This window comes from Toxorhynchites rutilus, chromosome 2, assembly GCF_029784135.1.
Source record: "Toxorhynchites rutilus septentrionalis strain SRP chromosome 2, ASM2978413v1, whole genome shotgun sequence".
In the NCBI taxonomy this organism is placed as follows: Eukaryota; Metazoa; Arthropoda; class Insecta; order Diptera; family Culicidae; genus Toxorhynchites; species Toxorhynchites rutilus.
Genome location: NC_073745.1, coordinates 230,359,123 through 230,386,640, shown reverse-complemented (window position 1 = coordinate 230,386,640; position 27,518 = coordinate 230,359,123). Strand labels below are relative to the sequence as shown.

At 37.7% G+C, this 27,518-nt stretch overlaps 1 protein-coding gene across 1 annotated transcript; it reads right to left on the bottom strand.

Annotated features, from left to right (window-relative positions):
• Window positions 1-9,185: 9,185 nt before the first annotated feature.
• LOC129771571 (uncharacterized) lies at window positions 9,186-10,275 on the bottom strand. Its single transcript, XM_055775337.1, has 3 exons — window positions 10,176-10,275; window positions 9,728-10,115; window positions 9,186-9,667 (listed from the first exon to the last, which is right to left on the bottom strand). Exons 1-3 carry the CDS (start codon window positions 10,271-10,273, stop codon window positions 9,257-9,259), a joined length of 897 nt encoding a protein of 298 aa, XP_055631312.1. The 5' UTR covers window positions 10,274-10,275; the 3' UTR covers window positions 9,186-9,256.
• Window positions 10,276-27,518: the final 17,243 nt, after the last annotated feature.

Here is a 27,518-nt window from a genome sequence, read left to right as displayed (position 1 = left end):
TATATAATCGCAGAAGTATATTAAATGCTAAATTAATAATGTTATGAAGAAATAAAATACATTCCGGAATATTTCTCCTGTTTGGATAATACACAAATAATATAATCTTTTATTTTTCATCCGATGGCAAAGTTACGCAAACGCCACTGTGGTGATTTTTCAATTTTTAAATGTTTTCTATTCTAGGGTCACATTTAATTTTCACATTCCATACATGTATTGTATAGCAGGGGAAACTCTACACTATTTATTATTCATTTATTATTTTGGAATTTTCCTTAAAGGTAATTTTTTTTCTCTATTTTGTAATATTTGTTAGTTTATGAATAGGTACTTTTTTTTTACTTTTCAAATTCAACTGTATCAGCAAAAAAAGAAGAAATATCATTGACATCCGTGTGATGATTATTTGCTATAGTTTTTCTGTTCCCTGCTATGGAAGGGTCAGAAGAAAGCAGCATATAGTTCATCAAGTCCTTATTACTGTAAATTCTTGATGCTTTCCTTGTATGCTTCAACCTGTTCTCCCTGATCAGCCTGTGTGTAGCTTCGGAAGCCTCTTCGATAACTGACCAATAGGCAGACCAAATGCTTCCGTAATATCTGAACTGTGTACCAATAACTTATGCACAGTTACAGGCATAAAATACCATCCGTACAGGCTTATGTAGAGATCTCTTGTATACGACAATAGTTTCTGGTATTTGGACATTTCAATTTTTCGCCAAGACGATATTATACGGAGAATTATAGCGAAATTCGTTATCAGCTCCACACTTACCCCTGTTATTTCCGAGCTGGTTTGTGGATCCGAGAAAAAATTTCGTGCAGTGTTGCCATCAATGCTTGAACCATACCCCGGTTTCGGCTTGTCGACAACTACACCCATCCTTGACTTGAACGCCTCTTGAATTTCTCGCTTGTTGCTTTCATACTCTTGCTTTCATACGCATTCAAAACATTTTATCTTGCAATGCAGTGGTGACAGGCCTAGCTTGTAAGTTTCGGTATTTGGTACTGTCTCAACAGCCTTCGATATATTCATCTCTCTCTGAAAAGATCCACAAATTAAGCATTTTGCAGAAGCTTTATTTCCGGAAAGCACATTTGCCACCTTCCCATCTATGATAGTAAGATGGAATTCATAACATACAACGATCTGATCGCTATCGTTGTTGATGATGAAAATCTGTAACGCTTTAAACCAGTGCAACGACTAACAAACTTTCGTCTGAACTTCCTGCTTCCGTAAACTTTTTCTTGTATGCACTATGCCCTGAACTGCCGTCAAAACCCCATTTACAGACGAGATTGACTGAAGTTGAAGTCATTAGCGAAATAGCGGAAGTGCAATTCATAAGATCTTGTAAATCTACTTCAGTAGACGTCTCGGTCGCAGAGATCAATTTAGGAGTTATCTTTGTTTTTTCTTGTTTCAATGCTTAAAGACTTGGTAGCAAATTTGGATGTATTTCATTCAAACTACTTCGAAGTACATTGTACTTTCTTTCAGAGAGATCTAAATCAACATATAGAGCCAGTGCTTGTGCCGCCGTCAGTGTTTTCTCCTGATTTCCACTCGAACAGTTTGATACATTGGCAGCGAATGCAAGGTTTTCAGGTGCATTGTTGTTAACAGGATCTTCAACACGTCGCCTTTTTGTCTTTTTCGAACATTCGTTATACGATTTCTGAGTTCTTCCTTTACCAATTTCAGGAACAGACTGCAAATCGTCTTTAGTTTTACCTTTCTGATATGCCGGAAGCTTAACTGGTTATGACAACCAGTCAGAATTTTGCTTTACGAATTTTGAATATGATCTGCAGCATTTCGAAAAAAGCTCTTCTTTAAATTCTTTAGAGCAATCATCCGTATCATAAAAACTCAACAAAAAGGTTAACAAACAATCTTTTCTTTGGGAGGAGTCAACTGGGAGCCTGTGGTCAGAAGAGCAGACTTGAGCAACAAGAATCACTTGCAGAATATCAAGGGCATAATGACTGAACAGTTGAGGGGTGTTTTGGAGCGGAACTCCGCGGAACTTTTTTTGCCGAAGGATTTGAAATTTGAGTATCTTTTTTTCTTAAGGAACAAAACTACCTTAACAAAGAAGCGTTTATTTTCACAATGATTGCGGCATGTCCCAATAATAGTTAAGGAAACGGATTATACTTACGTGTTGCTATCGTCGCCATTTGTGGTTTCACTTCAAAAGATATCGAACGTACACGAAAACTCAATGTAAAACTGTGATGAATCACTGAAAATTAATTTGCCACGTGCTTAGAAGAAACTGCACATGCTTGTTCTGACAAATTGGGTGGGCTAACAAGGCTACTGAGATCGTTTCAGCATGCCTGAAACATGTATAAAACACACCGCCTACTTAGTTTGGGTGAATATAAAAGTGATTTTTTTTACTTTTGTCTATGGGACGCCGCACTGTGCCTCGGGGAGGAAGCGAGTGGATAGTGCAATCGAAAGAAAACATACCCAATCAAATCGTCAAATTGTCAACTTTTTTTACAATATTCACTGTTCATGTTTCAGGCAAAAAAAATTCTGGATAAATTTCCTGTCTAATGATATTTATATATCAACAACATATGTCGCAATAACCATTTTGAGTAATATGCGTTTGAAAACTCTTAATAAATCGTTACATTTTTCGTAGAGTGACCCCCCTGTATAGAAATCAAAGACATAGTCCTATGTCAAAAAATGGATTTAATTTTCGTAATTATTGATAGTAGTCGTTTTTTATTGTTTTCATGGCTTTGGACTATAGGGCGTTATATTTTTTTATATTTTTTCTTGAAAGCTGAGGATTTTTTACATAACATGTCTCGATATCAGAGAAACTTTTTTCGTTTTTGAGATATGATTTTTCAAATTAATTGGTTGTCCGAAAAATCATTTTCCCCTTTTATCCAAAAATGACTTTTTGCAAAAAATCATAACATTTGAAGTACTGAACCGATTTAGATGATCGACATATTAAATTGAAGCCATTGAAAAAATCTCACACTTGCGGGAAGATTGGATTCTAGTCGCATAAGTCTAGTATAGTCACATAGGAAATATTGAACGATGACTTAAAATGTGTTAAATTTGCTAAATAATAACTCAAAAAACAAAAATAACACCCATTTGATTGTCTGATATATTGCGTAAAAAACCTCATCTTTCCAGAAAAAATATAGCGCCCTCTATCTTGACCCGAGAAAACTATGAAAAACTAACGCAATCAATAATTACAAAAACGAAACAAAAATTTTTCGCAATAGCTCTCATTGAATTCAATTTAATATATCGAACTTCTTCAGTGGTTCCAAAGTTATGAATTTTTGAAAACAGTCATTTTTGGATAAAAAGTAGAAAAAATTGATTTTTGGACCACCCTAAAAAGGAAATGGGCACCCTGATAAAAAAATAAAGAAGTATACGGGTCTAATGTTTTGCGATAAAGAATAAAATTATCACTTTTGACGAAAATCTGAGAACCACTATATCGGTTTGGCATGGAATGGCTGAATATTAAGATAGTACATATAATGATTCGGTAGCTTGTTTGAAAATATTGATTAGATCAGTGGTGGCCAACCTGCGGCCCTCCAGCCTTGTTCATGCGGCCCGCAGCCTTGAATAATTTCGACTTTGTTAGTAATTCTTGTTAATCATGTGTATCCAAACAGATCATTTTCTGTTTTCTTTTTCGTTTTTTATTCTCGTTAGTACTCAAAAGGACCTTTCACGTTTTTGGTTCTGTTTTGCTTACACTCGCATAAATTCGTGCAACTAACGGCAATGAGTTCAAACAACAAATGGAAAATTTAATTGTACCCATTTTCTGACATTGAGAATTTCTCAAGTGTCGACACCTAGGAAAAATGTTCATGCACTCCAATCGATCAAGGCTTATTCTTCTCGCAGATTTTGGTACTTCAAAGCACATGAAAGAATTTTCCAATTTTCTCTACCCCATTCAGATTCGAAAATGTACATACCGCTGAAAACATGCAGATGAAACTCATTCAAACGCAGTGTGTTTTAGAGTTGTATCACAAATTTGAAAACTATGATGTCTTGGATTTCTACTCCAGTGACTATCAGTGACTATCACTCATATTCAAGCTGATTTAGATAAAATGGCTCATGAAAAGTAGTTCGAGTGAAATCGAAACGGTGTTGGAGTATGTTTGTATTTAAGTATTTTCTATATTGAAACAAACAAAAAACAATGTAGAAACTTTTCAATGATTGAAAGAACGTCCAATTTAACCGTGATACCGTATTCACTGATCAAGTGTAGCCATAATTCTGTCAGTGAAACTGCGACTGCTCTCAGCAGAAAATATTGGAGCGAAGAAAAGTGGTAACACTGCAGTCGTGTAGTTCGATGTTCCCCTTCACTCTTACTAAGTTTCGTGGTCCTATCAGCACTTGTTCGGCTTCCTAGCAACGATAAAGTTCGGTCTGTACGAGAAGCATGTGGCAATTGTCAGGTTATTTAAGTGCGGGGAAACGTCAAAACAAATCTATGAGCTGCGCAAATCGTTTTCTATCAATGAACGTTTCGTGTTCCGTACACTACAACAGTACAAAGAAACAGCTGATGTTGACGATAGGCCCAAAAAGGGACGTCCGAGGTCGGTACGGCTGCACAATGTTATCTATGTTGTTCATGAACGCGTTCAACGCAATCCTCTTCGGAAACAAAAACGTTCATCAGTCAAAATTAATTGGTGCGTACATCGATGTGTGAGTCATTTATTGACGCCCAGATTGGACGAATATGTTTGGAATGATGCAAAAAAACTCCGGCAATAAACCTACCAGACTTCATCTCCGCAAATGATTGGCCATTTGCCAATCCATCGGATTATTCACAGTTCTCATTGGAACATTGTAATTACCAATCGTCAAAGAATTCCATCGAGAAGCTGCAGTGATTAACGATTGGTCTTAGCGTTTTCGACTCTGCGTGAAGAAGAGATGGTCGAATAATTTTGCCAAAAATGTTAATTCTTGATACTTTTATACCTTCAAAAAATGTTTTGGGTTTTTCTCTCATTTTGTTCTCGAGTTATGACTTTTACAGGTACAGAACTGAATGCTTTCTAATTTGAAATAAAAAGTGAGTCAAAAAAGTACCAGTTAAATACATATATAATATTTTACATTTCATTATGAAAAGAAGTGAGAAAAAAATAATTGCGGCCCGCGGCTATAATGAAAATTCTAATGCGGCCCGCACCATGTCTATATCTGGCCACCACTGGATTAGAAAACATATATTATTTTATATATTCGTTTTCATTCGATACATGAACGGAGATTTTGTATCCGCAAAAACACAAATGATAATAAAAATATATTTTAAATGCCTTGGATATCATCCAAACACAGACCTATCCCATTTAAGGTGAAGGTGAAACGAGGGCCACAAATGGCTTCCACAATGGCGCTCACTTCTTTCATCTTCCTCCTTCATCCCTAGCCCAATATTCAATAATTTTGCGAAACAGTGTGTAACTCTGTAGATTGACGGCTCGCTCGCCTTTCCGGCGCTTCGATGCCTTGTTTGTAACGTTTTCACTATGCCTCACTCCTCGGCAACTGTCGAGCGATTTTTTCTGAATATAATCAGAACAAAAATTAGCTTTGAAATCGGATCAGCAACGATAAGATGAACACTATTTTGAGATCAAAGGATTTGATCAAACATCGTGATGGCAGCTCGAAAATTTTAAAAATTGATAGTATGCAATCTAGATTAAAAAAAAACTATGTATAAGCATCATCAAACACACGAATGACTTGCAAATGTAAATGTAGTATTTGTAGTAAATAAATGATAATTTTTTTAATGCTAATAATTTTTTTTTCTCTACAACAAATATTTTCGATGGTACAGATTTTTGGAAAAAAAAGTACAGATGAGTATGATTTTTGACTCCTCTGGTACAGATTTAAATGTGGTAACACTGATTGTGACCTGTAATTGGACATATCAACAAACAAAAAAAAAAGGAAAAAAAACACTTCTAAAAATGTATCGCGTTGAGGAAAGTTGCACAAAAAATGTTTACAAAAATGACAAATTAGAGGATCAAATGTCTAATTATTCGTGTCGCATTACAGGTCCTTCGAATTAACAAATAACGCTTCAAAATACACAATAGCAAAATTACAGAGACACGCACAGTCTGTGACACCGTGCACGAGTATACAAGTTAGGATTTTGCGCGCGAGTACAGCAGGGTTAAAATTTTGTTTTACAAAAGTCAGTCATCGTGGGTGACCGCAGGCGAACATTTGAACAATTAGTAACCCGTAATGCCCATAAAGTTGGCCACCCATGGTGTAGACGGTGTCCCATTCTGTGCTTTGGATATCTTTTATATTGTTGGGTCATGCATGCAAATTAAAGCTCAAAAATTCACGTAATGCATGTTCAAAACTGACATACCGAATGTTCATCATACTTTGAATTTGTGTACTGACAACTTCTATTGTATACTGTCCTTCATCATGGACTGTCTCGCATCAACGCATTACCGCTCGAAATCCGAATGGTCACACATTCTAAAAGCGCATATAAATAATTCAAGAAGCGATCAGCCACGACATACATTTTGCGAGCTTACAACTAAACCTCTGAAGTATTTGCAGCGAATTATCTTCCTAGCAAAAAATATGTGGAAAAGGACGTTCCACAAAGAGCAATCAAAGCTGTCTATTTATTTCTTTCATTCGTCGGTAATCAAGGCGTAAATGATTATAGAAAAATATTTCGCTTACTTTTACTTGAAGATATAACAACTATACTGAAATTTATGATTTACATTGTATGACCATAAATAATTGATTGGACCAAGATGATATTCAATATTCTGACGTATGACGTAGGACCGCGTATTTCATTTCTATATTTCTATTCTGAGAGTAAGTTCAAAGTTTCGAAAACTAGAGCGTTACGCCGGAGCAACAGGGTTTTGAGCATAAATACCTCCTAAACAACTGAATTGAATGGTATGATAAACACCTCATTCGAATGGTAAAATTTCTATTCGTTATATGCTTGTTACTAATTGATTCAAAAACATGATTGAATAGCTATAAAATTGCTTTCAAAACAGGCCATTGAAATTACACGAATCTGTATAGAAGCGGGTGCGCGCAAGGAAATCCACTCAGTTATGATTGGGCAGCGAATGATGTACGATCGCTGGAATCTGTGTGTTTCCCTAACACAGACTCCAAAATCAAAGAGTATGGGGAAACTTGCATTGCAAAATAGATGCAAGGTGCGGGAACTTTTGTACCTGCATGAATTTTTACATTTCAAAATGTGTGCGGACTTCAAAAGCGTTCTGAACACAACGCTTTGGTTCGGTTATTCAAGACCGTATTGGAAGATATCCTTTCATGAAGATGCTTACTGAACTTCTACCGTTCCGTTTGGCAAAATGTTGATAACAATTTGATGCGATAATGTCGATTGAACAATATGTGTTCAACTTACATGTCAAAATCAAAACTTAGTGCCTGAAATTGATCAAATCAGGCCAATTTGCGGTTCGAGAAATATGTACACTTGGGAGATGCAATAACTTCAGAGGGAAATGTAAAATACACTGATCGTTTAGCAATTTTTCCGTTCACATATTTTGAAAGGCTACACATCAGACTTGCAACGAAGAACGTAATCTACTACAATGCAAGAATTAACCTAAATTGGGATTTGTTCGGAATTGAATTCGGAAATTGTTTCATTCAAACATTCTGGTATTATTATTAAACCAGTGTTAATCAATACACTATTACAATGATACAATATAATGACTACAAAAAGCCACCGGTAGTCCTAAATCAACCTTGCGGTTGTATCATACGTACAACCCTGGGTCATCAAGTCAATGAGAATTATTTTTCAAGTGCAGGAAAAAAAAAATTCTTGCACCTTTTTTTCCCCATACTGTCTTTTTTCCGCATGCTGTCATATGTTTCTCCTATAGAAAAAGCAATAATATATAAGGTGTACCGGTAAGTTTCTTCGGTTTTACAACAGATGGCGTAACTTGATTATTATTCCAGTGAATCAAATTTCCAACCATTCTTTGGAAAGCTATTGTCATTGCGTGTCTTTTCAGTATATGTCAAAATATTGAAGTGTAAACAACATAGTTTTTAGCCACTTCGAATATGTCGAATTTCGTACCAACGAGAGTGTTTTTGCGCGGAGTGTACTTCAACACTTCAATATGAAGAAAAAAGCTGCGGAAAGTCATGGCATTAAAAACATGCGAACAACTGCTCCAACGGCATTAAAGAAAGGGTTTCTTGCATCTAATCGTTACTGGCCATGAAAAGTGGGTCCATTGCGACAATCCTAAACGTCGGGCAAAGTATGGATACCCCGGCCATGCATCAACATCGACGGCCGCGCAGAGTATTCACGACCAGAAGGTTATGCTGTCTATTTGGTAGGACCAGCTGAGTATGGTGTACTATCAGCTGCTAAAACCGAATGAAACCATTACGGGGGACCTCTACCGATGACAATTGATGCTATTTTGCCGTAAACTGAAGGAAAAACGGCCACAATACTAGCAAAGACACGATAAAGTTATTTTGCAGCACGACAATGCTCGACCGCATGTCGCGAAACCGGTCAAAACATACTTAGAAACGCTGAAATGGGAGGTCCTATCCCACTCGCCGTATTCTCAAGACATTGCTCCGTCCGATGACTACCTTTTTCGATGAATGCAACATGGCCTAGTTGACCAGTACTTCTCCAATTTTGATGAAGCCAAAAATTAGATCGATGAATTGCCAGAAAGATGGAAAAAAGTTGGAACTTGCGATGGGCAATACTTTGAATATTAAATTTGTAACCATTTTTGCAGAATAAAGCATTATTTTTTGAAAAAAATCGAAGAAACTTACCGGCACTTCTATTAATTCTATGGTTCATATTAATAAACACCTAAACATAAAAACGTGACCTGTTTTCTGATTTGGCACCCTTCCTAAAAGATGTAGTTCTTCGTCAAAAACTCGTTAAGTTATATTTAAACACCTACTGATGATGATGTTCCGCGTCCCAATAATAGATGATGAAACAATAAAAAATAATAATAAAAAATACTTGTTAAAACACGAGTCACATGCCACTATAATTTCCGTTTTATTCAGTTTGGTCAAACTATTTCCTATCCTATGTTTTACCTCGGTCTAACCGAGATACTACTCTTGGATCGATTTCAAATAATCCGATGAGAGCGAGATGAAGGCGAACACGCCCTCCTCTGGCAGAGGAAAATGTTTCAGAAAATCATGTTCCCTGTTGACCTCTGGTGTGTTGACTTTGATTAAAGGCTCGCTCTCGGCCGCCTTTCTAGCTCCATCCATCAATTCTTCTAACGGTAGAACGGGAAGTCTACAGAAGGGTCCCAGCAGACGATGCTGTAAGAGGTAACCCATTAGAAACAGCATGTAATCGTTCCGGATACCTTTCGTTCTAATGCAACAGTTTTGATCGATCTGCGATAGCGCTTCGATCCACCGGCAGGCTATACGGCTGTCCGGATATGTGTTCAAAGAACGAAGATAGCTCCGAGCGAGGTGCAGGAAGAACTCGAACTGTCGATCGAGAAACTGAAAATATAAAAATTCCAGCATTCGTCGACATAGTTTTACTCTATGTGGGTTACACACCGTTCCACGAGCATCCTTTCCTCCACTGCACAGCTTCGGATGAACTGAACACTTACGGGGCGCCGGAAGCTTTAGCTTCTTCAACAGTTCGTTCATAAGTGCCAGATGTTCTTTCCATTCGCCGGCTGCTGTATGCCATTCAGCAGGGCTGAATTTGGGTTTTTTCATCGTAGATAGCTCAGGAAGCTTAGCTGGGGGAGGCGAATCGAATGGAGTTTGAACGTGACCGGTGAATAAGCAAAGGCAGAGCATCATTAGGAATCGATTTCGTTTGTCTCGGAGATTTTTCACGTTTAGAGACAAATCAGTGAGTCTCGTGAGCCATCTGTTGGCATGCTCCTGTTCGTCCGGGTTGTGCAGCGCTGGGATCAGTTCTTGTAATAATGCGCTACGATGACGTGTGTTTTGGTTAGGGATTTTGAATGGTTACGTAGAAGGAACTTCATACCGGTAGTAATTATATTCAGTGTCCAAAGTGTCCATTTGGGCTTCAACATTTCGGGACTGGTTAGAGCTTGTAGCCGGAGATGGTTTTCTAATTGACATTGTGTCAATATAATGAAATACGAATTCAGAGTTTACTTCGATACTCTGTGTGCTGTGGATTGTATTTCGCCATTTCCGAAAAAACAACTGGATTTGGACTAGAGGGCACTATATTTTTTAATATTTCTTCTTGAAAGCTGAGGTTTTTTCTACATAGTATATCAAAAAATCAGAGAGGCGTTTTTCCCGCTTCTAAGTCATAATTTTTCCAAATTAATCGATTTTCTTTTATAAATCGTTTATTTAAACAGGCCCAGTTACATAAGTTTGAGTTTGAATTCTATATCTCTTTTAGCAAAGCATATTTACAATTTTGCTCATTCTGCGGTTAAAAAGATGGGGAACCGATGACCGATAGTCCAATATATTCCCGTTTTTCCTTTCTCAAAAATTCATAACTTTTGAAAGACGGTTTGAGGTTTGTCACGCGAAATATTAATGAAAAAAACAATAGAAAATGGCTCGAAACATCGACGGATTTTTAATATATCACGGAAAATTTTTCCCGTGCAAAAAATTGTTTCCCGTACAAAAAAGACGGGTGGGTAATGTCGGGGACATAACCGGAGTGACGTAGGACTATACAAAGGGGACAGCTTTTGTTAAATATATATTTTAAATATATTGTTTTATTTTCTTCTCCTACGTGAATACCTACCTATCTACCTGAAAAATGGATTAGTTTACTGTTTAATCACTCGATATCCCCATCTTGTTCGGTTAAACCTTCCTGTTTAGCTATTGCGTTTGCCACTCGCCACAGCTTTCACAGTTGGAAAATTTCTTCCCATCCAGCTTGTGACATGTTGTTCAGTAAATTACATTTAATGCGACGTGCCGGAGAAACACTCAGTGTCGCATTTGAGGCGATTTAAACCTGTAATTGAACATTTCCGATGACAGTGGTACAGTGTCGACTTTCAATGTGGGGTCATAATTTGGACCCCGAACTCTATGTTTACAAAAATGTCGCATTACAGATCCAACCAATTAGCTCAATGTCGAGCTAAATATAAATTACTGTACTTTCAATCTAGAAGCAATTTAAGAATTGGTGAAAATTGAATAATCGGGAAAGTCCCCAACCATCAATAAGCTCAGAACAACTGCCAAATTCACATACTCATCATATCCTGGCAAACAAATTATAAAAAAAATCAATTTGTGTTTTATTATTATTTTGGATATTATTTTAGAATGCATTGAACTGTATTTCGTAAACTCTTGTTTGAAAGGTTTAATGGCCCTGATAAACGCCGTGTTTTATGAAATGGTTCCAATTTAGAAAACTTAGTACTCGTGGTTTTAAAAAAAAACCATTTCGAACGCCTTCGATGCCGCCTTGTTCTGGTTTTGCCACCAAAGCAGATTGTATAAAGAACAAACTTTTTTCTTCTGCTACCTGATGTCGTTTTGCGATTGCGTTTGCCACTCGCCACTCGCTGCAACTGCCTGTTGTGTTGTCTTGATGTCCACCGAACCGAATGTGGTCTGTTCTGAATGCGGGTTTTCTTATCGTCACGAGCAGCTTTTCCACTTCGGCGGCCGAAACTATATAACGCCGGCTAGGTGGACTGATTCACTGGTACTAACGCGCTCGGCCTAGCTACCTTTGCGTGGAACTCCAGACTAACACGGTTCAGGCGGGATTTTGCCTTTCCCTTCACTTTTCCTCCTTTGCCATATCCAACCATGGCTGCTTGTGTTGGTTTGTTGATGTGATGTCATGCGAAACGATGTGGTGTACGGTTCGGATGAGAATGATCGTTACGGTGGTGGTGGTGGTGGTTTTGTATTATAGAGACTTTAAACTTTTTGATTCATTCGTCTCTAGCCTTGAGAAAGGCCCTTAAAACTCTACTCTAACTCCTTCATTACACCTCCGCCCCCATTGCCTTGAGAAAGGCACTCGATCCCTCGCCATCCAGCTCGTCCAGCAACGATGTTGTCCAGTCGGTGTCCACAAAAAGAATGATCGTTACGGCAGGGGAGCGGGGATTTTTAAGCTGACTGGCTGGCTCGAGAATTACGCATGTGTGAGACTGCGACCAATGTTTCGTTCATATTTTTTCTTTTTCCTTTCCAATCGTGCTCCATTGTATTTCGCTGCTGCTCTGGTTGACCGTTTTGGTCGGTACGATTTGAGGAGCACAAAATGGACCAATCAAAAATGGGCACATAGTGCATTTGGACAATGCTTGATATTTCACAATTATTCAATTATTTATCTCAAGAAAAATGAAATGTTATTCGTTATGATAGATGCGTAGATATATTTCCTATCAATTGATGCAAAAACCTTTGCGATCTATTGAGAAATGCTCGAGTTATAAGCGTTCCAAATCTTGCATTTTTTCCTACTTGTTCAGTGCCTAGATTTTCATTTCACCCCCTATATCTTCCGGTTAGACGTAGTCCTACGTCAAAATTGCAAAAGAATCCGCCATGCAGTGACCCTTACAAGATATTTTGAACAATTTTACAACGGAGAAAACAGAGACGGTCGTCTTTTCTAAAAAGCATAGACCAGCAAAACCAAAATCATCTCTCTGCAGGGTGATTCTTCTTCGTTTATTCCCAATCGTGTTTTTTTTCCTGGCTTAATCAATTCCTCTGTTTTTTTGGATTTAATTTCGGATTATCATCGATCGGAGATCGCTCCAACGTTCCTCGTGTTCAATCAGTTTTCGTCGGACGCACTGCTCTTTCATATCAATATTGTCAGCAGCAATCCCCGGGTTGTGGTTCATGTCCTTGGGTTCGAAAGTTACCCCGTTGGCTTAATACCACTCCAGGACATTCTTTAAATAGTGGCACGAAGCAAGATCCGGTTAGAAGATCGTAAGGCCGTCGTGTGCTTCAACAGAGGGAGCAAACGCCATCCTTGAGGTAGATCTGTGACTTTCTTACCGTATTTTTGCCATTTGTCACAATTTGGAGCCTTCTGTGTTTTGTACGTATGCAGTCCCTCCCGGTCCTTGACTCTCTGAACGAAAAATTTGGACAGATTCAACTTTTTGGTCACATCCCTGATCGAAGCATTGGTATTCCGCTTAAACGCTTTCACAACGCTAATAGAACATCCATTCTGACTGCATTTCTCCTTCCGGTTCGATGCTCAGAGTTTCGAAGTAACGTTTAATCACCCGACTCACCGTTGACTACACGATTCCGAATTGTTATGAGAGAGCTGAGGATTTTCCAGGTGTTTGCGTAAAATCAATTCGCGATGTTGTTTTTGCTTGACGCCTTTTTTTCCAATTTTTGAAAAACTGACAGCGATAAAAATACAGTGTAAACAATACACTCTAAGCTACTTCTACCCATTTTTTTCAAGAAAAAATACCAAATAGGTAATGGGAAAAAAAAATCCCGACTCCGACTCCCGCTGAAAAATACCAAATAATTCGAAGCCGCGTTTTTCATGAGGATGTTTTTTTTCAATTTTTTGCATCCCACAACCAATGGAAAAGGTAATTGGTCTCATTCTACTGACATTGTCCGTAAACTGAATTGTGAATTTATCTGTTCTTGCAGTCACCAAAATGTTAGAGAAACTAACGGTCCCTGGTTGGGTGTTTCGTTATGTGGATAATTTTGCTGTTCTACGATGTTTTTGCAAAGTATTATTCCCATTTAGTTCGCACTATTAGCATAATCACAGTGAATTAAAGAAGATTCAATATTAAGAATTTCTTTGAATTCAACGTCCATACTTTGGAATGAATTTTTACTTACCAAATGAACAAAGCATACCAACAGCAGGTGAATTGTTGATTTTTTTTAAAATAGTTTATATTATTTCATTCGAAAATAGATATATTTACTATAATTTCACCATTCAAGTTGATTCTACTTCGAATCTGGCGAGCAAATGTTATAAAACATTCTATATTGTCTTTGAATTCAAAAACCTTCTCTTAAGTTGTATTACACCCTGAAACGTATTTTTTCAATAACAACTTTGCGGCTAACTTTGCGGACCTGGGGAAGACACATTGCGTATTTGAAACAGAAATGCCAGCAAAGAATCAATTTTCTCCAAACAATTACCGGAACATGGTGGGGTGCCCATCCAGGAGACCTCATTCAGTTGTACAAAACAACGATATTATCAGTGTTAGAATATGGCAGTTTTTGCTTCCGATCAGCTGCCAGGATTCATATTCTCAAGCTGGAGAGAATACAATATCGTTGCCTGCGTATAGCCATGGGGTGTTTGCATTCGACACATACGAAGAGTCTCGAAGTTTTGGCAGGAGTACCCCCGCTTACTCTTCGGTTCACAGAATTATCCTACAGATTTCTCATCCGTTGCAAGATCATGAATCCATTGGTGATCGATAACTTAGAAAATCTATTCCAACTGACTCCTCAGTCAAGTTTTATGTCTTTATATCATGAGTACTTTACCCACGACGTGCACCCTTCACCAGGCATCTCCAACCAAGTTTGCTTCCCTTACTTCTGCAATTCCTCTGTCATTTTTTATCTGTCCATGCGACAAAAAACCCATGGAATCCCAGATCACCTACGCTCCGATTCTATTCCGCCGATATTTTCGGCAGAATATGGGAAAGTTAGATCTGATAAAATGTTCTTTACTGACGGTTCATTCATAAACGGGTCCACTGGCTTCGGCATCTTCAATGAAAATTCCAGTGCCTCTTTCAAACTCAAAGATCCTTGTTCCGTGTATGTCGCTGAACTGGGTGCGATATATTACGCATTAGGGATCATTGAAACATTGCCCATCGACCACTATTTTATTTTTTCAGACAGTCTCAGCTCAATAGAGGCAATCCGCTCAATGAAAGTTGATAAACACTCATCTTATTTCCTAACAAGAATAAGACATCTATTGAGTGTTTTGGTCGAAAAATTATTCAAGATTCCCTCTCATTGCTCTGGTTCCCTCTCATTGCTCGATTACGGGGAATGAGAAAGCGGACTCGCTAGCTAAGGGCGCTTTAGAAGGCACACTTTTTGAAAGGCAAATTGCTTATAATGAATTTTTCCACATTCCTCGTCAGTATACGTTCGTAAGTTGGCAACGCATGTGGAGTGGTGATGAGTTCGGTCGTTGGTTACACACGATTATCCCTAAGGTCTCGACGAGGGCATGGTTCAAGGGATTGAATGTAGGTCGTGATTTCATTCGCGTGATATCTCGGCTTATGTCCAATCACTACAACCTAAACGCGCATCTCTATCGCATTGGGCTCGCAGCAAACAATCTTTGTGATTGTGGCGATGGCTACCACGACATCGAGCATGTTGTCTGGTCGTGTATCCGGTTCCATGCTGCTCGCTCTCAGCTCTCTAGAGCACTGAGAGCACAAGGCAGACAATCGGATATCCCCGTCCGGGATATCTTAGGTAGCCGGGATCCTGATCTTCTGCTTCATCTATACCTGTTCCTCAGAAACGCCGATGTCAACGTTTAATGATGTTTCCTTCGTTGTGTCCCCGTTTCATATCCCTCCTATCCGATCGATAAACTTTTACTTAGTCGCGGCAATACATACACACACTCTTTACAGATGCACGGGCCGAAGGTTGTGCAGTCCACTGATCATTCAACAAGAGCCAAAGGTTGTACCGCTCATGACAACTCTACACGAGCTGATGATTGCGCCGGCTAGTGACCATTCTATCCTGGATTCCTCGAGTCGAGAAAGACGCACCACGCTAGATATGGGGTACAGACTAGGGGGCCTTGCTGATTAATGGTCAGCTGCATCCCAATAGGAAGTATCCCGTGTCGGGCACACGTACAGAGCATCGAAGACTGCAACATACCAATTATGAGAACACTTGTAATACTAACCTCGAGTCAACCGCGAGTAATCGGTTACATATTACTAACATAGTTGTAAGCAAACATTGTCGAAATATTGAACTCCCGGCCCCGTTAGGCTGACGCCATATGAGCCTTAATAAAAATATATATTTTGGATAAAAAAAAAAAAACTTTGCGGCTATTCGTACATAGACATCATACAAGGTAATGCTGTTCCTCAATCCTCATCTCGTTATTAACTCGTCAGATATTTCATGATTTCATGAAATTATCTAGTCCTATTTTGAAAAGCCTCGGAACGTTTGTGCGTAGTGAAAATAAATAGGAATTTTCACTTATTCATTTATTCGGGATGAAAAGTTAGGTACAGCTTTGTATCAGACAAATTTAATTTTATGTATGCATCATAGATGTGCGGACCGGAGAGCTATTATTACCGTTCTTATATTCAACTAAGGAAACTTTGAGAGGGACCCTAGCATATTTTTCACGGACAATTTTCATTCTTATGAAAGTGCCAAAAATAAGGGTCGTTTCTGAAACAAAACTGAGTGTTTGTCAGTATAGCAGACACCTCTGAACATGGTTATCATACAGAAAATTAACATCAAAATTTTCTTATCATGGAATAAAATTTTGTTCATTGAGCTAAATATTGTCCTTTAATTTTACCTCTAAAATTTTACCGATTCCGACTCCGACTCCTAATACAATGAAATTCCTGCCGACTCCGATTCCAACTCGATAGTCCTGGTTTTTTTTACTGAAAATCAAACAGAAAAGTAGAGTTTTTTTTCGATGCGGGTGATATACACATATAGGGGGGAAAAATCGAATTAATCCTAGAAGTCCTATTGTACTTTTCAGCAGTATAAATGGACAGACCCTCAACTATTTAATTTAACTCACAAGCCGGAATAGACAATCAGCGGATTGATTTTTGAAATTAAACCACTAAAAATGGTTAACACGTTGAGCCCAACCTCAGTCCCTAGGGGCCGATGTTGAGCTTTTTGGTAGGAAAGCGCTGACTGACTGGGTCTGACAGTTACAAAATAAGAAAATATAAATATATACTGTTAGTTTTCAAATGTTTTACAAAATTTGAATACTTTATAGTCGAATTTCTGACTATTTTCTATTTATACAATAAGTATTTTTGGGACCTGGGACCGGTACCAATATTTTGCATACGCTCATGAAAAATTTTGGGGCTCAACGTGTTAAAATTGTATTTATTGTCATAGGGTGTTTAGATATTATAGAATAGCATGTAGTAAGTGTGCAGTCCCGAACTAACGTTGGGGAAAAGGGGTAGTGAAACCGGGTTTCTGCACGTCTTACCTGCTTGACGGTTGAAGAGTTAAAGAGGACGAAATAACGTGGGTCGCTGCGATCAGCTCGAGAAGTGGGCATTGATGTTTACAGCCAACGCGCAGGGTTGCCGTATATGGTCAGCACATGGCACAATGCCTCATGTACTCCAGTCCGTGCCACACAGTAAGTATTCCCATTACCAGAAATTTGAAACTCATAATGTAACTATACAAATCAACCATCTTTTCATCTTACCCCCACTGTCCGTTTTATCCGCACCTCCCCTACTCTTAATGTAACTTCAATCGCGGCGACGGATCTACCAACATAATTAGACAGCGACCAGGTATGCTAGTATGAGTACCGGTAAGTTTCTTGGTTTTTTTTTTAAATTAATACTTTTTTCTGCAAGAATGGTTACGAATATAATATTCAAAGTATTGCCCATCGCTAGTAACAACTTCTTCCCATCTTTCTGGCAATTCAATCCCTTTGCGGAAATAATCGGCCGGCTTGTCGGCTAGCCACGAATCGATCTAATTTTTGGCTTCATTAAAATTGCAGAAGTGCTGGTTAACCAGGCCATGTAGCATCGATCGAAAAAGGTAGTCATCGGACGGAGCAATGTCTTGAGAATACAGCGGGTGCGATAGGACCTCCAATTTCAGCGTTTCCATGTCAAAATTATCACTTTTAAACCGTGCAAACCACGTCTTACGAGTTTGCACAGTTGGATCATGGTCACCATAAAATTCGACATATTCGAAGTGGCAAAAAACTATGTTGTTTACGCTTCAACTTTTTTTTTATCCCGTTTTGTTTATTTTCGGCTCTTTAGCATTTATGCTGTAACAGAGCCGAATTTTAATCGTGTACATGTCACATGTTTATCATATCATATATTTATCATAGCTAATTATGCACATTACACAGATGCCATTTTTCGGCGTTAGAGTATTCCCTTCTATACCATTGCATATGGTACACATTTACGCAGTAGCCATTCAGGCGTAACAGTTTTCCTTCTGTTATTCCATTATCCAGTTGAACCGGACAGCGGAGATAGTTGATTGATCATTGGTTGAGTTATTTATAGAACAGCAGCCCGATGTGTCTTGCAGAGCAGAGCAGTTGTATTGATGAATCGATCTTATTTCGACCGTGGATCGATCTGCATCGCTGATGATTGTTGCTTGGACATAGTTATTCTGTAACAACACAAATATGGTCAATGAGGGCCCTGAGTTTTGAACTCACGATCGATCGCTTACTAAGCGAACGCGCATCCAATGTGGCTACGGAGACCCACAACTTCAACTTTTTGACATATACTGAAAAAGACGTGCAATGCAAGGCGTTGTACTATCGGTGGACGGCAATGTAAAAATTGCTGTTCGGCCGTTGCTCGTTTCGTTTACAAAACAAATCGTATCTTTCGGTGACAAATTCATTCGTTGGCAAAATACGAGGGTCACTATTTATATTTCGGGAATAGGAACAAAAACAAATAGTTAAGCTGCGAATATATTTTTATTGTTTTTCAAAGTACTCGCCACGATGATCGATACACTTTTGCATGCGCTTATACCAATTTTCAAAGCTTTTATTCCAATCGACACGAGCCTTTTTTTTGAGCGATTGTCAAATTATGTGGGATTCAACGTGAACATAATTTTCGCACAACTAAGTGTTCATGTAGAATCGCATATATTCTGGTGGAACTAATGCTTAGGGATGCCTCAATCTCACAATAGGTTACATGACGATCTTGCTTAATCATTTCGTGCACAGCATCGATGTTTTCTGGCACTACAGTCGATTATGGACGACCTTCACGAACCTCGTCGGACAGCGAACTACGACCACGATTGAATTCACTATACCAGCGATACACAGTGGTTTTTGATGGAGCTTCATCGCCAAAAGCCAAATTAAGTTGATTGACGCACTCTTGTTATGATAATCCATGTCGAAAGTCGTAAAAAATCATCGCACGAAAATGTTCACGATTCAGTTCCATTTTTTTGCCGAGACCAAACTTTCAACTAAATATAAAATAAACAAATAGCGTCCGTATTACAAAATGTTCTGAATGTATATCGTCAAAAATGTCAAACTTTACGACAATTCCCGAAATATAAATAGTGACCCTCGTAGCTTGCGCTTTACTATAAAATAAACAAATAGCGTCCGTATTACAAAATGTTCAAAATGTATATCGTCAAAAATGTCAAACTTTACGACAATTCCCGAAATATAAATAGTGACCCTCGTAGCTCGCGCTTTACTGTCGAATCATAACAGTGCAGGAGGATGTTTTTAGTATATCTTTTCGCTTCTAGCTGCGCAATCAATGCCTTTCTTTCCAAGCAAAATGTACTTCTGTTTGGCTCCCATCGGTGGGGAAAAGAGTAGCTTACGACGATGGTGACAAAAAATATCGCGGATTGTGGCTCCACTGATTTCGATCAGGGAGGAGGAAAATGCTGTGCATATACCGGGAAGGAGATTACCAGATCCAGAAGATCCGGAAAGGGCCGTTACAAGTAATTGGCTAGAGCAAAAGGAGGTTGTGCACTATTTTTCACGAATATATATTTGCTTATTTTTTCCTTCAGTTATTTTCCTCAGCGAGATGATATGAAACTTTAACCACACACCCAAACAAAAAGTAAATAATTCTGAAAGTTACGTCTCGCTACTCGTCTCACGTCATGTCCTGAAAGTGTCAAGAACGAAACACCTATCGTTCAGCATCTTGGTGCAATGACAGTAGCTTTCCAACGAATGTCTGGAAATTTGATTCACTGGAATAACAATCAAGTTACCTCATCTATTGTAAAACCGAAGAAACTTACCGGTACACCTAATATAAAGGGACTACATATTTATGTTGTCGTTCATTAAAAAAATTGTGATGCTAGTGTTGGTTTTTCGTACAGTGCCATATTGAAAATTGAAGCATGCAGTTTCGCCTTCTTGTTTATGCATCATTATGAGTATAATAACGTTACTGTTTAAGATAGAATTTAAAACAGAGAGCTGAAAAAGAGCTTTTCAAAGCCATTTTTCTCGAAACTGTCACATTCGAGATAGGCCCTATTGACGTGTTGCTATAGAAAAGGTGTATTTTTGTACATAATTTTGGCCACGAAAGCTAGATTATCTGCCCAGTGTTCCTTCTCGCTGACCTCCAATTCAACAAATACGGAACGTACTGTTTACCATCATTGAGCTCATGAGTGATGTTTGTCTGTAACAGAAGAAGTGGGGATCAAACAAAACAAAACAAGAAACACTTTCTGGAGGTAGAGTTGCTGCCGTCACGATCAACGAAACCGACGTCACGGTTTACGAACTGATTTCGAATGTTATGAATGGAAAAGTGAAAGTTGAGTTCGGCTTGCATTTTATAGCAAGACCAGATTTGAGTGTGTGTGCGAGTTTGTCGGGACAGAAGCAACATTTTTTGAGACGCGCGACGTGTTTCGTAGCTTCGAATCTTCGAATGTTTTCAACAGATGGCAGACTTATGGAACGCTATGGAACGAAGATTACGTGCGATTATGCTCGCACACAATGCACAAAAAAAAAGATGGTTTACATTTTCAATGACGGTGAATGGTTTACATTTTTCTGAAACAGAGCATGCATTCGAAGAGCACTGTAACTTATTATTTCCGATTTAATTACCGGCGAAAACCTTAGCGAGCGAGTAAGCGACGAACCCGACAGCCGGTATTTTACTACACCCATAAACGCATGTGTGGCTCGCTTCTTGTCGGTCAAGTTCGAGGCCCAATCTTCAGTTCAGGGTTACTTCCGTATTTCAGAGTGAGTAAAAACATCTTCATAGAAGATTATGAAGAGTGTGTCCCGAAGAAATATGAGCTCAGGTGGATGACATATCCGCAATGTTTAGAGGGCGAGGACATCGTTGATTGCCAGTGGTCGTATACGCTCAGTGTGCGTATTAACGTTTGACGTAATGGCCAATGTTTTTTTTTCGCGAATTAAGTTTCCTCAATGAGAATATATCGTTTGGATCCACATTTCTACCAGGAGCTGAGCACAACAATAAAAAATTAGCGTGAATAATCGAACATGACAACGGAAATAAACGGTAAAACAAACGTGCGTAAAAAAACGCAAACAGTCTTCGAAAACCAACTTACGCTTCGGCCTTCGCCTTCACGTGTAAATTGGCTCTTGATTGAATGTGTCCATCGCTCGAGGGAAGTGATATTGTCTAACATTCTTTATGGTCGTAAATACACACTGACGATTTGTGATGATCATGCTTCCTATTTTTGAGTTGCTTTTTTTTGTTTTCAAAAAAGGAATTTCAGTTTGTCAATTTACAATCGGACATGGTTAATTTTATTGCGACCATTGCTGACCCGAGCTACTACTTACTGATTTTGCTATTAAAGGTCGCCCACTATTGTGTAGCGTAAATTACGTTGCGCCTGGGTAGCGACAACTTCCAGCGGAAAAAAAAACTTTTTAATGACCGTAGCTGCACGACGTCGAGTGCACTTCTAATACATTCAATCAGAAATAAATTTTCATCGCAAAAGTGGTTGTATTTATTTTTAACCCCTCAACCCTCAAGAATACATTTGAATCTTTTGGATTTCGAATACAGTTTCTCGGATTTTTGGAATCAGTTGACTTTTGCAAAATCACTAGTAGGTTTACTTTGCTCCAAAAGACAACTTCATACAGACCAGAACTCTCGCGTGACATGATGTGGATGACAAGCTGGCAATAACGTTCTAATGGCTGAGTTTTACGACCGCAGAAAATATTGACATAATTAGTGTTTTGTACAAAGCCAAAAGTACATAAAGGGTAACTTCGATAGAACGTACATTTCGCTTTCAAAATTATACGTTATATCGAATTGTTCGTTATATCGAAGCATAATAAAGAACTCACAAACGTAGCCCATAATACATTATTGTGTTGCTGTTTCAGCAAAATTAATGAATAAATTTAATTAGAAGACGAAGCTAGCCTTTCTCGTAGTGCTTCCCTTCGTACTGTTGATTAAACATGATTCATTAGAAACCGGAATCACAAAACCAGCTGTATTTTGGGAATGATTAAAAGTACAAAACATGTTTCAATATCACAATACAGATAATACAGATACAGATAAGGACAATGACTTTCAGAAAAAAAAATATTTACACATTGGAAATGTGTACGTTATATCGAGTGACTTTATATCGTGGGTACGTTATATCGAAGTTTCCCTGTATTACGTTCATACAGGGATTAGTGAATTGGTAGATATAATTTAATTGAAGCGCCAGATGAAAAACACATGTCCACATACACAAACATACACACATAAACACATGAAAAACATATTTCGTATGGATTACAAGATACTAACAGCGCAGATTCCTCATCTCGGTCGCGGTTTCTGATTCCCTTGCGCTTAACATCTGTCATTAAGTTTTGTACATCGGGGTCGTCGACATTGTTCGCTGCAAAACGCCAGCTTAGTTTGTCCTATCTTTCGCTTTCCATCACTTTTGGCGTCACCTTCAAAGGGCCTGCCCGGGTAAGGGAGTGAAAAGTGCCCTCAAACTAAATCACCAGCTGTATGGAAAATATTGTATAGGATATCAAATAAGAAATTTTGGCGGTTTTTTCAACCCTTATGTGATTTATTTCACGCCATCCCCAAAAGCTTCGAGATAAAAATTTGAGAAAAAAATATCGAATGTGCATCTTACTATGATGTATCAAGAAAAAATATAAAAAAAAAAAATTATCAAAAATTGAAATACTAAAAAATATTGAAATTTTGAATTTTTTTTGAAGATTTTGAAATTCAGTACTTCTCCAATTCATATTTATATTTGTTTCTACGGCTTTTCTAAACACGTGTGATTTTTTTCAGTGTTGCGAGGTGTATCGATAAATATCTTCAAACAATTTTTTCATTAAACAATCTAATAATAAAAAAAAATTAAATACGCGGTACAAACATTCTTTATATATTTTCTGGCATTTCGAAATTTTGATACAGTTCAATGCTTTCTAAAATAATATCCAAAATAATAATAAAACACAAATTGATTTTTTCATAATTTGTTTGCCAGGATCTGATGAGTATGTGAATTTGGCAGTTGTTCTGAGCTTATTGATAGTTGGGGACTTTCCTGATTATTCAATTTTCACCAATTCTTAAATTGTTTCCAGATTGAAAGTACAGTAATTTACAATTAGTTCGACATTTAACTAATTGAACGGACATGTAATGCGACTTATTTAGTTGGACATTTTTGTAAACATAGAGATCCAAATTATGACCCCACATTGAAAGTCGACACTGTACCACTGTCATCGCAAATGTTCAATTACAGGTTAAAATCGCCTCCAATGCGACACTGAGTGGCGCTTCGGGACGTCGCATTGAATGTAATTTACTGTACAACATGTCACATAGCTGGATGGGATGAAATTTTCCAACTGTGAAAGCTGTGGCGAGTGGCAAACGCAATCGCTAAACAGAAAGGTTTAGCCAAACAAGATGGGGATATCGAGTGATAACAATACAATAAACTCTTTAGATTGAAGATAATTTTGTGATCCTGAAAAGGACCCTTTTAGCCTGCATGTGAATCCAACGAGCGAACAAATCGTAATGAATGTATTTTTTTGCCATCGCTCCCTTTTAACGCTCATTCGTTCGTCTCGTTGGACTCGCCCCTCTGGCTGAGTCTGCCGATTTGTCTCTATCCTGTGAGTGTGTACCGCTAGATTATAAAACACGCGGACCCCAAAAAAATATCTTATTTTCTTTCAAACCGTAAACCCGTGTGGTTGTATGGCATCGGCATCGTGGACGTAACAAAGGAGGACAAGGGAAAGGCAAAGTCCCACTCGAACCGTGCAGGTCTCCAGTTCCCTGTTGGTCGCATTCACTGATTGCTCCGCAAGGGTAACTAGGCCGAACGGATTGGTGCCGGAGCACCAGTATACCTAACAGCGATTATAGAGTTTGCGGCTTGGCTTGCAAAGCTGCTCACGACAATCAGAAAACCCGCATCGAGAACAGAGCAGCTTCGGTTCGGCGCTCATCAAGGCAACAATTAGTTTCAGTGAGTGGCAAAGTGTTTCTCCGGCACGTCGCGTTAAATGTAATTTACTGAACAACATGTCACAAGCTGGATGGGAAGAAATTTTCCAACTGTGAAAGCTGTGGCGAGTGGCAAACGCAATAGCTAAACAGGAAGGTTTAACCGAACAAGATGGGAATATCGAGTGATAACAAAAACACAACACCAAAGGTTCTTTTCAGAACCATCAACATGTTCATAAAGAGTAAACAGTAAACTAATCCATTTTTCAGGTGGATAGATAGGTATTCACGTAGGAGAAGAAAATAAAACAATATATTTAAAATATATATTTAACAAAAGCTGTCCCTTTTGTATAGTCCTACGTAACTCCGGTTATGTCCCCGACATTACCCACCCGTCTTTTTTTCTCACAGAGCTCTATCGTACTGCTGACTCCTATGAATTTGGTAAACCATCTAATTCCAATGTAAAGATAATCTCATATATTTTAAGATACGAGAAAAAAAATCTTTGTACAGCTCAATGCTCTAAATATACTGACAAAATTTAGACATATAAGAATTAGAATACACACTAAATTTTTTGCACAAAAAATTTGAATACACTCTAGAATAATACTGAATCCCAAAATAAAAAAAATAAATTTAAAATCAATATAAAAAATAATTGAATTTTTTTAGTATTTGATTTTTGATGAAAACATTGTTTGAAAATATTGATCAATACACCTTAGCAAGATGTACTTTCAGTATTTTTTTTAAAATATTTTTGTCTCAAAGTTATTGAGAATGGCGTGAAATAAACGAAAAGGTTAAATGGTGAAATAAACGAAAAGGCTATGTTGTACTATATAAGACTCAAATATAGGGTACTACTGTCAAAATTTCATATTCAATACCCTGTGCAATATTTTCCATACAGCTGGTGATATGGTTTGGGGGCACTTTTTACTCCCGTACTCAGCCAAGCCCTTTGGAAATATAAAAAAAAAATTATTTGTACCGCGCAACACTGAAAAAAATCACACAAAAATCACACAAGAAAAGTCGCAGGAACATATTTAAATATGAATTAGAGTAGTACTGAATCTTTAAATCCCAATTTTTTTTTCAAAATTTCAATATTTTTTTAGTACTTCAATTTTTGATGAAATTATTTTTGATAGTTTTGCACATTCTGTATTTTTTTTTTTCAAATTTATCCCGAAGCTTTTTAGGATGGTGTGTGATAAACGATAAGTACATTTTTCACTATAGATCCTATGTTAAACCACATAGGGGTTCTGCGCCAAATTTAATATCCTATACAATATTTACCATACAGCTAGTGATTTGGTTTGGGGGCACTTTTTACTCCCTTACTCGGCCAGGCCCTTTCGCTTCCATATGATATGTCGTAAAGGTTCTCAATAAACATTGCCTCAATAAAAATTGGCGCAGAAAAGAATATCATGTATTTTCATTTTTTAACACATTTTAAAACTGGAAATTTGGCATGTGGAGATTTTAAGGTGCAATAAATGTTTTTACGGTGGTTAGACACTTCGAAAACTCTGAAGAAAAATGGGAATTCAATTCGCATATGTTCTACAATTACATAGGGACAAGCGTTGTTAGTCCATTCGATGTTTGCGCTAACGAATTTGAATTTTGTTCGAAAGTGGAAATGGATTTTAATGTGATAAATCGCACTCGTATATCTTCTAAAATGGATGACCGAATGGATCACCGAATGTTGATAAGAGCAAAACTCGAGAAAGGAATTGTCCGATTTAGGGCTGTCTTCATTCTCTCATATTTCTTGTATCAAACATTTATACAATAGAACGGAGAAACATGTTATGTGCAAGTGGTTGAAAAATCTTGAACGAGTATTGTGTCTGAAAATAATCTGATATTATAATGACGAGTATAGGTAGAAGTACTACAAATTATATAGTAAAAGATAATTTTAAAGGGAAGATTAGAAGATCAATCAATGAACAGTTCTGCGATTGGACTCATGAAGGTGCACTTAGTAAGAAAATGTTAATGTGATAACGATAAATACATTTTGGGCGGGACGAAGTTTGCCGGGTCAGCTAGTAGAAGTATAAAAATATAAAATTTTAAAAATGGGTACAAAATGGTAAAAATATTTTTGACAAATTTTGTTGAACATCTAATTTTTATGATTTTCCGAAACTAGGAATTTTTGTATGTTAACAATTATTTTTGGGCACAAATTATGAATCCTGATATGATTTAAAACAAAAAAAGTTCTTTATCAATCTCCTTCTAAATGCAGCCATTCTCGAGATATTTAAAAAAATATTTCTAATTTATTGTCTTTTTTTGTAGTAAATAGGTTCTTTTAATATGTCGTGTTATACCGCCATGTTCAAAAAATTTTATGAATTTGCTTATAATTTTCAACAACTTTTCCAAGTACATCACTATGGTAGAATTAATATATGTTTAGGAGTTACGTTGAAAAACATTTGAAGACATGTGGGTTAACACAGAACGTAGAGATAATGTTTTTCAACGCTTTTACTTCTGTGTTTCCTTCGATATATTTGACTACCATTCTATTCAGATTGACGTTTGATTTGAGTTTTCGTTTTCGTTTTCTTAGTGTTTGTATTCGCATTTTATTATGATTGGAGACAATGCGAAGAACTTCATTTTTGAAAGCTTCTCTTGAGTGTGGCATAAGTCCACAAACATGTTCCCCAACTGGGCGAGCTAGGTACAGGAACAGAAACTTTTAAGAGAAACAAGTGCCTAACACGTTGAGCCCCATTTTTTCTTGTTGCGCTTTCCATTCATCATGCATCAAGAGCGTTTGCACAATATCAGTGTCGGTCGCAGCTCCTAAAGATACTTATTGTATAAATAAAAAATAGTCAGAAATTCAACTAGAAAGTAATTACATCTTGTAATACATTCGAAAACAGACCATGTAAGTTTTTATTTTCTTATTCTGTAACTGTCAGTCCCAGTCAGTCAGCGCTTCCCTACCAAAAAGCTCTATGTCGGTC

Excerpts from the sequence above, each read along its gene's own strand:
- LOC129771571 (XM_055775337.1), bottom strand. The coding sequence starts at position 10,273 with ATGTCAATTAGAAAACCATCTCCGGCTACAAGCTCTAACCAGTCCCGA. Across the intron at positions 10,116-10,175 it reads ACTGAATATAATTACTACCG|CGCATTATTACAAGAACTGA; the intron begins GTATGAAGTTCC and ends ACGTCATCGTAG. Across the intron at positions 9,668-9,727 it reads GAAAGGATGCTCGTGGAACG|TTTCTCGATCGACAGTTCGA; the intron begins GTGTGTAACCCA and ends TTATATTTTCAG.